Raw genomic sequence first — 12,432 nt, 5'->3', positions numbered from 1 at the left:
TATCCAAATTATGTTTATATGTTTACCTGTTATCTTATATATGATTGACAAATAAATAAAATAAAAATAAATAAATAAAAATAAGTTGTGGATTCTCCAACATTGGAGGTTTTTAAGAAGAGATTAGACAGCCACTTGTCTGGAAAGGGGGTTGGATTAGAAGACCTCCAATGATAACAGTGTTCCAATATCTCAGGGGTTGCCACAAAGAAGAGAGAGTCAAACTATTCTCCAAAGCACCTGAGGGTAGAACAAGAAGCCATGGGTGGAAACTAATCAAGGGCCTCTGGTAGCTCAACAGACTAATGCAGTCTGTTATTAACAGCAGCTGCTTGCAATTACTGCAGGTTCAAGTCCCACCAGGCCCAAGGTTGACTCAGCCTTCCATCCTTTATAAGGTAGGTAAAATGAGGACCCAGATTGTTGGGGGCAATAAGTTGACTTTGTATATAATATACAAATGGATTAAGACTATTGCTTGACATAGTGTAAGCCGCCCTGAGTCTTCGGAGAAGGGCGGGATATAAATGCAAATTAAAAAAACAACAACCTAGAATTAAGGAGAAACCTCCTGACAGTGAGAACAGTTGATCAGTGGAACGACTTGCCTGCAGAAGTTGTAAATGCTCCAACACTGGAAATATTTAAGAAAACGTTGGATAACCATTTGTCTGAAATGGTTTAGGGTTTCCTGCCTTGGCAGGGAGTTGGACTAGAAGACCTCCAAGGTCTCTTCCAACTCTGTTGTTCTTGTTGTTGTTGTTATTATTATTAGGTCCCTTCCAACTTTGTTATTCTGTTAACATAATAAAAAAAAATAATGATCTTGCAACCGCCTTAGGTACAGAGGAACAACCTGGTTTTCAGCTTTATGTCGCTAGATGGCGCACTATAGATAAAGCAACGCCCGCGCTAGACGACTGTCACAGCAAATATAGAGCATCGGTAACGGACGCCGAAGGAGTTGAAACATTCGAATATTAGATTGCTAGAGAGGACTTGGAGGAGTACAGCAGAGGAACTTCCTTTTCCGGCTCTCCGCTGAGAAAATCGAGGCGTGGAGGGCGGCTCTCCCGGTCTTCCCAGGGTCGAAGTAGCGGCTGAAAGGTGAGTTGAGGAAGGTGGAGGAGAGGCCGGAAGCAAGTAGGGCTGTTTGGTTTCCTCCGTGGTGTAAAAGCAGAGAAGCAAGGAGGCTGAAACAAATCAGCTGCTGCATATTCCTTTCTTCCCCGGTGGATTTTATTCCACTGGTGGTGCATGCTTTAAAAGCTGCTGCCTGCAAGTTTTTGCTTTTTGGGAGAGTTAAAAAATCTCCTTTCTATTAGGGTTGATTTCTTGTGATTTTATGACACGTTATTTTCTTGGCAACAGTATGAAACTGATCTGCCACTGCTGCCTTCAGGGATTTTGTTTTTACTTTCATATCTAGAAAACAAGCACCTGGTGGTGCATACTTTAAAAGCTGCTGCCTGCAAGTTTTTGCTTTTGGGAGAGTTAAAATCTCCTTTCTATTAGGGTTGATTTCTTGTGATTTTATGACACGTTATTTTCTTGGCAACAGTATGAAACTGATCTGCCACTGCTGCCTTCAGGGATTTTGTTTTTACTTTCATATCTAGAAAACAAGCACCTGGTGGTGCACCGTCCATGTACTAACCTAGCACAAGTGTGCTGATCCCAGGACTTCTTTTAAAGTAGCTACCGAGCACCAGTTGGGATGTTCAGATTTATAGGCAGTCCTTGCTTACCTTTGACCACTCAGCTTTCAAAGTTACAGTGGTGCTGAAAAAGAAGACTTACAACTTTTCCTCAAAGTTGTGAATGCTCCAACACTGGAAATATTTAAGAAAACGTTGGATAACCATTTGTCTGAAATGGTTTAGGGTTTCCTGCCTGGGCAGGGGTTGGATTAGAAGACCTCCAAGGTCCCTTCCAACTCTGATGTTATGTTATGTTATGTTATGTTATGTTATGTTATGTTATGCTTTTTTAATTGTAATGTATGCTTTTTTCTCATTTTTGCAAATTTGAGCCGCCATTTTACAAACCATAATGAAACTCACTCTTTTATGTGAATCAAAAGAATGCCAAAGAGAGCACTGTGGAGGACTGAGAATCACAAGCAGCATTAAAATGGAAAGCAAACCAAAGCAGTAGTTAAAATCTCCTTTCTATTAGGGTTGATTTCTTGTGATTTTATGACACGTTATTTTCTTGGCAACAGTATGAAACTGATCTGCCACTGCTGCCTTCAGGGATTTTGTTTTTACTTTCATATCTAGAAAACAAGCACCTGGTGGTGCACCGTCCATGTACTAACCTAGCACAAGTGTGCTGATCCCAGGACTTCTTTTAAAGTAGCTACCGAGCACCAGTTGGGATGTTCAGATTTATAGGCAGTCCTTGCTTACCTTTGACCACTCAGCTTTCAAAGTTACAGTGGTGCTGAAAAAGAAGACTTACAACTTTTCCTCAAAGTTGTGAATGCTCCAACACTGGAAATATTTAAGAAAACGTTGGATAACCATCTGACTGAGATGGTGTAGGGTTTCCTGCCTTGGCAGGAGTTGGACTAGAAGACCTCCAAGGTCCCTTCCAACTCTGTTGTTGTTATTATTAGGTCCTTCCAACTTTGTTATTCTGTTAACATAATAAAAAAAAACAACAACTTAGAACTAAGGAGAAATTTCCTGACAGTTAGAACAATTAATAAGTGGAACGACTTGCCTTCAGAAGTTGTGAATGCTCCAACACTGGAAATTTTTAAGAAAATGTTGGATAACCATCTGACTGAGATGGTGTAGGGTTTCCTGCCTGGGCAGGGGGTTGGATTAGAAGGCCTCCAAGGTCCCTTCCAACTCTGATGTTATGTTATGTTATGTTATGCTTTTTTTAATTGAAATGTATGCTTTTTTCTCATTTTTTCAAATTTGAGCCGCCATTTTACAAACCATAATGAAACTCACTCTTTTATGTGAATCAAAAGAATGCCAAAGAGAGCACTGTGGAGGACTGAGAATCACAAGCAGCATTAAAATGGAAAGCAAACCAAAGCTGTAGTTAAAATCTTTTTTTTTCTTTTCCAATTTTTTTATTTTTTTATAAAAATGTCAAATCAATGCATGAACAGCCTGGGGCACCTGGGCGCCATGCGTTCTAGTACAAACAAACCTGATCAAACTGATCAATTAAAATCTTACAGTTCCTTCAGAAAAGCTACAAAACTCTTCTTCTTCCCCAGCAGGTGACAGACAAGGAAGAGAAAACTGTTGCTAAGAAAGAAAGTTACTTAGTCTTGCCCATTTTATGTTTCTTGTCACAGTTGCTAAGTGAATCACTGCAGTTGTTAACTTAGTAACACATTTGTAAAGTGAATCTGGCTTTCTCATTGTCTTTGCTTATCTGATGGTGGCAAAAGGTGGACTGCATCTATATGGAGGGAAGCGTGCAATGGGGACACCCCAAGGCTCTGTCTTAGGCCCAGTACTCTTCAACATCTTCATACATGATTTTGGTGAAGGGATAGAAGGGGGAACTTACCAAATTTGGAGACAACAGGACGATCTTAACAGTCTTGAACAGCACAATGTAATTTCCAGCACGATGTAATTCAGCGGTGAGAAAAATAGTTTTTTACACTTAAGCAGGAAAAACTAAATGCATATCTAGAGAAGAGGTTGTCCTTGGCTGAACAGCAGTAACTGAGATGAATCTAGGAGTTCCAGTGGACAACCACCCCAAGTATGAGCTAGCTGTGTGCTGCAGCTGCAGAAAAAAACCAATACAGACCTTGTCTGCATCAACAGAGGGATAGTATCAAGATCACAGGAAGTGTCAGTAGAAGAATAGAATAGAATAGAATTTTTTATTGGCCAAGTGTGATTGGACACACAAGGAATTTGTTTTGGGTCATATGCTTTCAGTGTACTGCATTCTACTGTACTAGTAAGGCGACACTTGGAATATTGTGTTTTGGTCACCATGATAGAAAAAAGATTATGAGAATCTAGTGCAGAAAAAGAAAAGAGAAGAGAGTGCAGAAAAAAACCCACAAAAAACCTAGGCACTAGATTCTAAAATATGTGATGAGTACGGCTAGGGATGACAAGATAGCAATCTTTCAATAATTGAGGAGCTGACAGATTTGAGGGGGTCGTCCTATTATCCAAAGTGCCTGAGAGCAGGACAAGAAGTAACAGGCGGAGACTTTTCAGAAAGAGAGTCAATCTAGAATCAAGGACAAAGTTCCCATCCATGAGAACAATTACTGTAGTGAACGACTTGCCTCCAGAAGTGCTCTATCAGTGACGGTTTTTGAGAGGAGATTCAACAGCTATTTGCTTGGAATGGTATAAGCTCTCCTGCTTGGAGAAGTTGGACCCTTCTCCAACTTTTATTCTGTAATTCAGCACATAGTTAATATTCACAAGAGAAGTAGTGTCACATTTCACTTGGCAGAGTTGCAAAGTCCAATTGCTAGGAATGGAAAATGACTAGATAGCATGTAATCAATGAAAACATCTTGCAAACAGGACAAACATGTTTTTCCGCCTCCTGTCGCAAGATGGCAGTCAGATAGGCAACATCTGTACCTAGAGAGCCAAAGTATAACAGCACCACCTGTGTTTGAGTTTAAAGGAGTTAAAACCATCGAGTGCTGTGTTGCTAGAAAGGATGGGAGGAGAGAAGAAGCGCAGAGGAACTTCCTCTACTGGATCGCACAGGGGAGGAAGGTGGTGTGCCGAGTGGCTTTTGTGCTCTTCCCAGGATCGAAGCAGCAGCTGGCAGGTGAGTTCAGGAGAGGTCGGAGGAGAGGCTGGGAGCAAGTAGGGCTGTTAGGTTTCCTCCACGGCCGTAGATCAGAGGAGCAGCTAGAGTATTGAATAGAATATAGAATAATAGGTTCAGAGGTGCTTTTTTTTCAAGAGGCAACTGGACTTTCTGGTTTTTCTTTGAAGATGTTTCACTTGTCATCCAGGAAGCTAAATGTCTTCAAAGAAAAACCAGAAAGTCCAGCTTCCTCTTGAAAAAAAGCACCTTTGGGACAACCATGATCTAGATGATTAAGAATTTCCTTAGACATAGAATAACAGAGTTGGAAGGGACCTTTGAGGTCATCTAATCCAATGCCCTGCTTGAGCAGGAGACCTTACACCAATTCAGACAAATGGCTGTCCAGTCTCTTCTTCAAAGCCTCCAGTGATGGAGCACCCACAACCTCTGGAGGCAAGCCGTTCCACTGATCAATTGTTCTCACTATCAGGAAATTTCTCCTTGATTAGTTTCCATCCATTGTTTCTCGTTCGGCCTTCTGGTGCTTTGAAAAATAATTTGAGCCCTCTTCTTTGTGGCAGCCCCTCAAATATTGGAACACTGGTATCATGTCACCCCTTCTTTTCATTAGACTAGACATGCTCAATTCCTGCAACTGTTCTTCATATGTTTTATTCTCTAGCCCCCTCTAGCCCTGTTTGTTGCCCTTTCATTTCTCTGTAAGTACAGGTAGTCCTCAATTTACAACAGTTTCATTTAGTGATCATTCAAAGTTACAACGGTGCTGAAAAAAGTGACTTATGATCATTTTTCACACTTATGACCATTGTAGCATCCCCATAGTTATATGGCTTACATTCAGATGCTTGACAGGTGACTTAAATTTATGACGGTTGCAATGTCCTGGACAGTGGTAGGTTTCAAAAAAATTTACTACCAGTTCCGTGAGCATTGCTTGCTCGGTGGTCATGTGATTGGGTGGGCGTAGCTGATTGGTCATGTGACTGGGTGGTCATGGCTGGTTGGTCATGTGACTGGGTCCCACTAGACATGCCACATCTAGTGTCAGGGTTTGGGGTGCTTCCTTCCTTCCTTTTCTTTCTTTCTCTCTCTCTCTCCCTTCCTTCCTCTTTCTTTTCCTTTCTTTTTATCTTTCTTTCACTTTCTCTTTCTTGTCTCTCTCCATCCCTTCCTTCTTTTCTTTCTTTCTTCCTTTCTTTTTCTTTCTCTTTCTTTCTCTCTTTCTTTCTCTCTTTTTCTTCCTTCCTTCCTTCCTTCCTTTCTTTCTCTTTTTTTCTTGTTTCTCTCTCTCTCTTTCTTAACACCCTATATGAGCCCTAGACTCCACCCACCACAAATGGATGGCTTCAGATTTTAAAACTCTTTTTTAAAAAATACAATAACCTGGTCAGTGTTTTCATTTTGACAAATTTATCCATACCAGGAAAATTTAAGCTTTTATGAGCTTCAAGTTAATCTTATTTTTTAAAAAAATAATTTTAACTTGTCAGTTAAGAGCATTCGGTATTATGGTAGATATAGTCAGCCATATACTTTTGTTTTGTTTGTATTTAATGTTTTATCTTTTTAATAAGTTTCTTTTTTTAGAAAAGAATTTGGTTTTTAAAATGTTTTTAAATTTGTGTATTTTATATTTTTTAGCTTTTAAAATTGTTTACATCCCACCCTTCTTATTCTAGTCTAGGACTGTAAGAAAAATTTGATTTACTGATCTGTGAGTTTCATATTCATGAAGGTTAATTATGCAGTTATATATGAATTACTCAGACTCAGTCTTTTAAATATAGAGTTTTTCTTTAAAAAAAAAAGCTAAAATAGTCACTGAATGAAGGACTGTGCTGTCAAATAGGCCTGAAAGAGAAGGAAGGGGGGAGAACAGAAAGTATTTCCCACAATATGCATCATAAACTTCAAACAGCCTGAATCTTAAGACTTTGCTTTGCAGATCAAAAGTTTCACTTATATTTAAATACTGAATATAGTCTGCTCTTTATACCTTTGAAGAACATATAAAAAAAATAAATATAAAGAAAAATGAAAATAATTGTAAAATAAGGGAGGAAAAGGTGAAGAGAGGAAAATGTAGGATTAAGGGGAAAAAGGAAAAGAAAAAAAGTATTGACCTCTGACTCCTTTTAGTGCAGTAGAATAAGGTACTAATAAAAAACCTCAACTTTTTGATTTTATATAATAATCTGTACCAGCTATTTCTATAACAACAAACTTACTGTATCTAATCAAAAAAATCCTAAAATTAGTCTTTCATTTTTTTCTCCTCAAGGAAAAAATCCAAAAGCAATTTCCACATAGGATCAAAATTAATTAATTGAAATACCCAAAAAGACATCTTTGCAGAGAACCTTACTTTATATTTATTCCAAACTCTTTAAGATTGCATGTTTAAAAAAGTGATGATTAAAATAAAAATGTTCTTTAACCTTATCAACCCATAAATAGCCATGCCATCAAAATCTTAATTTATGGCCCCGTAGCTCTTATTTATAGCCTCTTAAGAGTCACCAACTCTTTTTGGCAGACAAAACAACAAGTATCAAAATACAATTGCAAATCTAGTAAGCCCAAACCTCCTGTTTCCTTAGCGTCTTGTGATAATTTATATTTAATTCTTGGGTTTTTCCCCTTGCCATATAAACTTACAGATGTCCGTTGTTTAAATGGAGTATGAGTTACACGTTTTGGTAAAGTCTACAACAGTAAAAGCATCTTTGGTAAAACATTTATCTTAATTAAAGAGATTCTACCCAATAATTGCAATGCTAAGAATTTGTGATTGATCCAAGTCCACAAATGTATTTCATGATTGAATGGATATTTGAACTTGGATCACGGTAATCTTTAATATGTCAAATCAATCATAATTAATGTAAGAAATTATTTTACCATTGTGGCATGTTTGCTATTTACTTGTAATGCATACTTTTATTTTTTTCACATATTCTTCAACCATTTTATAAACAATTAATGTTACATTTTTATTTGAATATTACAGAAAAAGAGGATGCCAATAAGAGCACTCCAGACAACTGAGAATAACAAGCAACTTTGAAGAAGGAAGCAAATCAATCCAGAAATCAAAATATTTTCCATTTCCTTTGGAAAAATATACAATTATTCTCCTTCTCCAGAAGGTGATCGACAAAAGAGAGAAAATCAAGAGAGATTTCAAGCTGGAATAAATAGAGTACAAGGAACAGAAGGAAGCATTACATGAAAAGTCAAGGGAGATTATTATTCCATTTAGAAAAAAAGTGAAATATCTGGAAGTCAGTGGGGAGGAAAAGGTCAATTGGGAAGCCACATAGGGCAGACAGTAATGGAGGCTTTACCCTGTGAGGAAGAAAACAGTAGCTGTAATCAAAGCAACAAGGATCAAATCCAACAAGGATCACGCATATTTTTGACCTCTTCAAGAATATCAGTATTGAAAAAGGTGCACAGATCTGCCTATTATGGGAAAAGAACAGATTGCAAATCAGAGCTCATTGTGGACAACACGATCGACTCTGGAGAACAACCATACAATTTATCTGAATGTGATAAAATATTTGGTCAGAACAGCTCCCTTGTGGATCATGGAAGGACCCACACAGGAGAGATGCCCTACAAGTGCTCTGAATGTGGTAAATGCTTTAGCGAAAATGGCAAATTGGAGATGCATCAGAAGATTCACATCAGGGAGAAACTCTATGACTGTCCTATTTGTGGGAAAAGTTTTATGGCGAATTCCCACCTAGTGATACACCAGAAGACTCACATTGGAGAGAAACCCTTTGAATGTCCTGATTGTGGGAAACATTTCAGTCAGAAATCTAGCATGATGAAACACCAGAGGACTCACACAGAAGAGAAACCATTTGAATACCCTGGTTGTAGTAAAAGTTTTGATCCAAATTCCCACCTGGTGATATACCACAGGACGTACACAGGAAAGAAATCATATGTGTGTCCTGATTGTGGGAAAAGTTTTACAGCAAATTCCCACCTGGTGATACACCAGAGGACTCACACAGGAGAGAAACCTTTTGAATGTCCTGTTTGTGGGAAACGTTTCAGACAGAAATATAGCATGATGAAACACCAGAGGATTCACACAGAAGAGAAACCATTTGAATACCCTGATTGTAGTAAAAGTTTTGATCCAAATTCCCACCTGATGATACACCGCAGGCCATACACAGGAAAGAAATCATACATTTGTCCTGATTGTGGGAAAGGATTCATTGCAAATTCCCACCTGGTGATACACCAGAGGACTCACACAGGAGAGAAACCTTTTGCATGTGCTGATTGTGGGAAACGTTTCAGTCAGAATTCCAGCCTGTTGAAACACCAAAGGACTCACACGGGAGAGAAACCATTTGAATGTCCTGATTGTGGAAAAAGTTTCAGTTTGAATTCCAATCTGGTAATACACCAGAGGATTCACACAGGAGAGAAACCCTTTGAATGTCCTGATTGTGGGAAAAGTTTCAGTCAGAATTCCCATTTGGTGATTCACCAGAGGACTCACACAGGAGAAAAACCATATGAATGTCTTGATTGTGGGAAATGTTTCAGTAAGAATTCCAACCTGGTGAAACACCAGAGGATTCACACAAGAGAGAAACCTTTTGAATGTTCAGATTGTGAAAAAAGTTTCAGTCTGAATTCCGACCTGGTGATACACCAGAGGATTCACAGAGGAGAAAAACCCTACGAATGTCCAGAGTGTGGGAAAACTTTCAGTTACCGTTCTGATCTGATGAAACACCAGAGGACTCACACAGGAGAAAAACCGTATGAGTGTCTAGAGTGTGGTAAATGTTTCAGTTACAGTTCTGACCTGGTGAAACACCAAAGGACACACACAGGAGAGAAACCCTTTGAATGTCCCGATTGTGGGAAAACTTTCAGTCAAAATTCCAACCTGGTGAAACATCAGAGGACTCACACAGGAGAGAAACCCTTTGAATGTCATGATTGTGGAAAAACTTTCAGTCTGAATTTCAACCTGGTGAAACACCAGAGGACTCACACAGGAGATAAGCCGTATGAATGCCCGGATTGTGGAAAAAGCTTCAGTCACTGTTCTGACCTGGCAATACACCAGAGGAGTCACACAGGAGAGAAACCCTTTGAATGTCCTGATTGTGGCAAAGGTTTCAGTCAGAATTCCAACCTGGTGAGACACCAGAGGATTCACACAGGAGAGAAACCCTTTGAATGTCCTGATTGTGGAAAACTTTTCAGTCAGAATTCCAGCCTGGTGATTCACCAGAGGACACACACAGGAGAGAAACCGTATGAATGTCCGGATTGTGGGAAAGATTTTAGTAGTAGGTCTAGTCTTCTAAGTCATGTAGGTTTACACACAGGGGAGAAACCTTTCAGATGTCCAGTCTGTGGACGGTACTTCAGGCATAAATCGTCCTTTATTGCACACAAGGAAATCCATATGAGGCAAACATTGATGAATTTAGAAAAGGCTTAAATTTCATTTCTGATTTCCAATTGGGAGTATAGGTAGTAAATTGACTATTTGAATTCTGGCCTAATTCCTTTTAGTCAACATCTCTTAGGATTAGATAGAGGAAAAAAACTGAAAATTTTACTTTCATAAAAGCTAACTCCTGTTTCACTTTTCAGCAAAAGTACTGTTATGATTCCTTTTGCAGAAGTTGTGGAATTCCTCAAAAAGGGTTTTCCGTAATGTTTTATTGTATACTGATTTTGGAATTTCCACATGTCAAATTTCAGCCTTCTTTCTTGGTGTCCTACATATTTTGAGCCCCACAATTCCCAAGCCAGCATAGAATTAGTCCTAGACATATAAATGTAATTGGAGCTGCCAATTATGGTAGCATTTTGCAATGGTTGTTAAGCAAGAGTGCTTTGGTTAATTACTCAAGTCCCTGATCTCCGTGATGCAGCCATTAAACAAATGTGCAAGTTGCTAAGCAGAACACTGGCTACCTCAGGGTTGTGGGAACTTCTTCGAGGTCTGCCTTACCCTCAGAGACACCCTGTGCTCCGATTCCCAACTCTTGGTCACCTCCATGCTTTTTCCACCCTAAAAGGCTCCCACCAGGTCTTTCCTTCCCCCACTGTCCCCTCTCAGGCATTTTCCCATTTCCTCTGGCTCCCTGAAGGCCTTAGGCCATTCCACACAAATGGCTGTCCAATCTCCTCTTAAAAATCTCCACTGGAGGCAAGGCGTTCCACTGATTAACTGTTCTCACTGTCAGGCAGTTTCTCCTTAATTCTAGGTTGTTGTTTTTTTTATTTGCATTTATATCCCGCCCTTCTCCGAAGACTCAGGGCAGCTTACACTATGTCAAGCAATAGTCTTCATCCATTTGTATATTATATACAAAGTCAACTTTTATTGCCCCCAACAATCTGGGTCCTCATTTTACCTACCTTATAAAGGATGGAAGGCTGAGTCAACCTTGGGCCTGGTGGGACTAGAACCTGCAGTAATTGCAAGCAGCTGCTGTTAATAACAGACTGCATTAGCCTGTTGAGCCACCAGAGGCCCTTAATTCTAGGTTGGGTCTCTTTGATAAATCTCCCTCTGTTAACTTATTGTCCATCTCTCGGGTGCTTTAGAGAATAGATAGACCCCCCCCTCTTTTCTGTGTCATCCATTCAAATATTGAAAGACTACTAATCACCCTTATAGCCCTTCTCTGTAGTAGATTAGACATATCCAGTTCCTGCAGCTGTTCCATCTTGTTTTACCGCCCACCCCACAGTCATCTTTGTTGCTCTTCTCTGCTCTGTTTTTAGAGCCTCAACATCTTTTCTGTATCATGGTGCCCAAACATGGATGCAATATTCCAAGTGTAGTCTTACCAGTGCAATATAATGCAGTACGGACACTTCATGTGATATTGATACCATCCCACTGTTGATGCAGGTTAGGGCCGCATTGGCTTTTTCTGCAGCTGCAGCCACACTGCTGTCTCATATTTAGGTAGTTGTCCATTAGGACTCATAGATCCCTCTCAGTTACTGCTGTTGAGCGAGGTCAAAGTCAAGGTCCTTTTTTAAAACTGGAGAGCTATATGGGAGCCAAATATTCATCTGAATGTTCATACTTTCTTTTTCCTGTATTCTATGCCAAGGAACTTTTTAAAGTTATTTTTAATTCAGTGCTTCATTCTGTGGGAACATTTGTAGGGAATGCCCTTGGCTTATTAAAACTTACTAAGCAGTTTTACATTAAAAATGATTGATCCGAACACTGATTTATCCTTTCAAAGCACCTGGGGAAAATGGATTTCTGCCCTACCTTTTAAAAAAGCCCGATCAAATTACCATCATCCATGCGCCAAGCTGACGTTAATAGGTTCTGAAATGCCACAAGACTTACATTATGTTAAAATACTTTTGGAAATCTTCAGAGTAAGTGAAAGCTATAAAAGTGAAGGTGGAGAGACTCAGAAAAATTCCATGCCCGTTTTCAGGCATGAAATTGGGAGGAAAATTAAAACTGGAAAGGGAGGATTGTAATGGAATAGCTAGAGGAATCAGGACGATCTTACAAAATGGCTGCATGCAGCATTATATTGCAACAACTGAAACCTCCATGGGAGTGGTGCTCTTCAGTTAGTGGGGCAGAGATAAAACATGGAT

The 12,432-nt window shown here is 39.4% G+C and overlaps 1 protein-coding gene across 2 annotated transcripts; it reads left to right on the top strand.

The window, feature by feature from the left end:
• The first annotated feature begins 614 nt into the window (after positions 1–614).
• Positions 615–12,038, top strand: LOC131193104 (zinc finger protein 883-like). Of its 2 annotated transcripts, none has more exons than XM_058172927.1 (2): positions 615–1,107; positions 7,805–12,038. In XM_058172927.1, the coding sequence occupies exon 2, from the start codon at positions 8,129–8,131 to the stop codon at positions 10,283–10,285; it is 2,157 nt and encodes a 718-aa protein (XP_058028910.1). In that variant the 5' UTR covers positions 615–1,107; positions 7,805–8,128; the 3' UTR covers positions 10,286–12,038. The 2 variants fall into 2 exon arrangements, with proteins under 2 accessions (XP_058028910.1, XP_058028911.1); XM_058172928.1 differs by lacking the exon at positions 615–1,107 and adding an exon at positions 4,636–4,788.
• Positions 12,039–12,432: the final 394 nt, after the last annotated feature.

This window comes from Ahaetulla prasina, chromosome 2, assembly GCF_028640845.1.
Source record: "Ahaetulla prasina isolate Xishuangbanna chromosome 2, ASM2864084v1, whole genome shotgun sequence".
Taxonomy (NCBI): Eukaryota; Metazoa; Chordata; class Lepidosauria; order Squamata; family Colubridae; genus Ahaetulla; species Ahaetulla prasina.
This window is presented reverse-complemented; position numbering and strand designations above follow the sequence as displayed.

Bases quoted from the DNA above. Each gene is read 5' to 3' on its own strand.
- LOC131193104 (XM_058172927.1), top strand. From the start codon at position 8,129: ATGGAGGCTTTACCCTGTGAGGAAGAAAACAGTAGCTGTAATCAAAGC.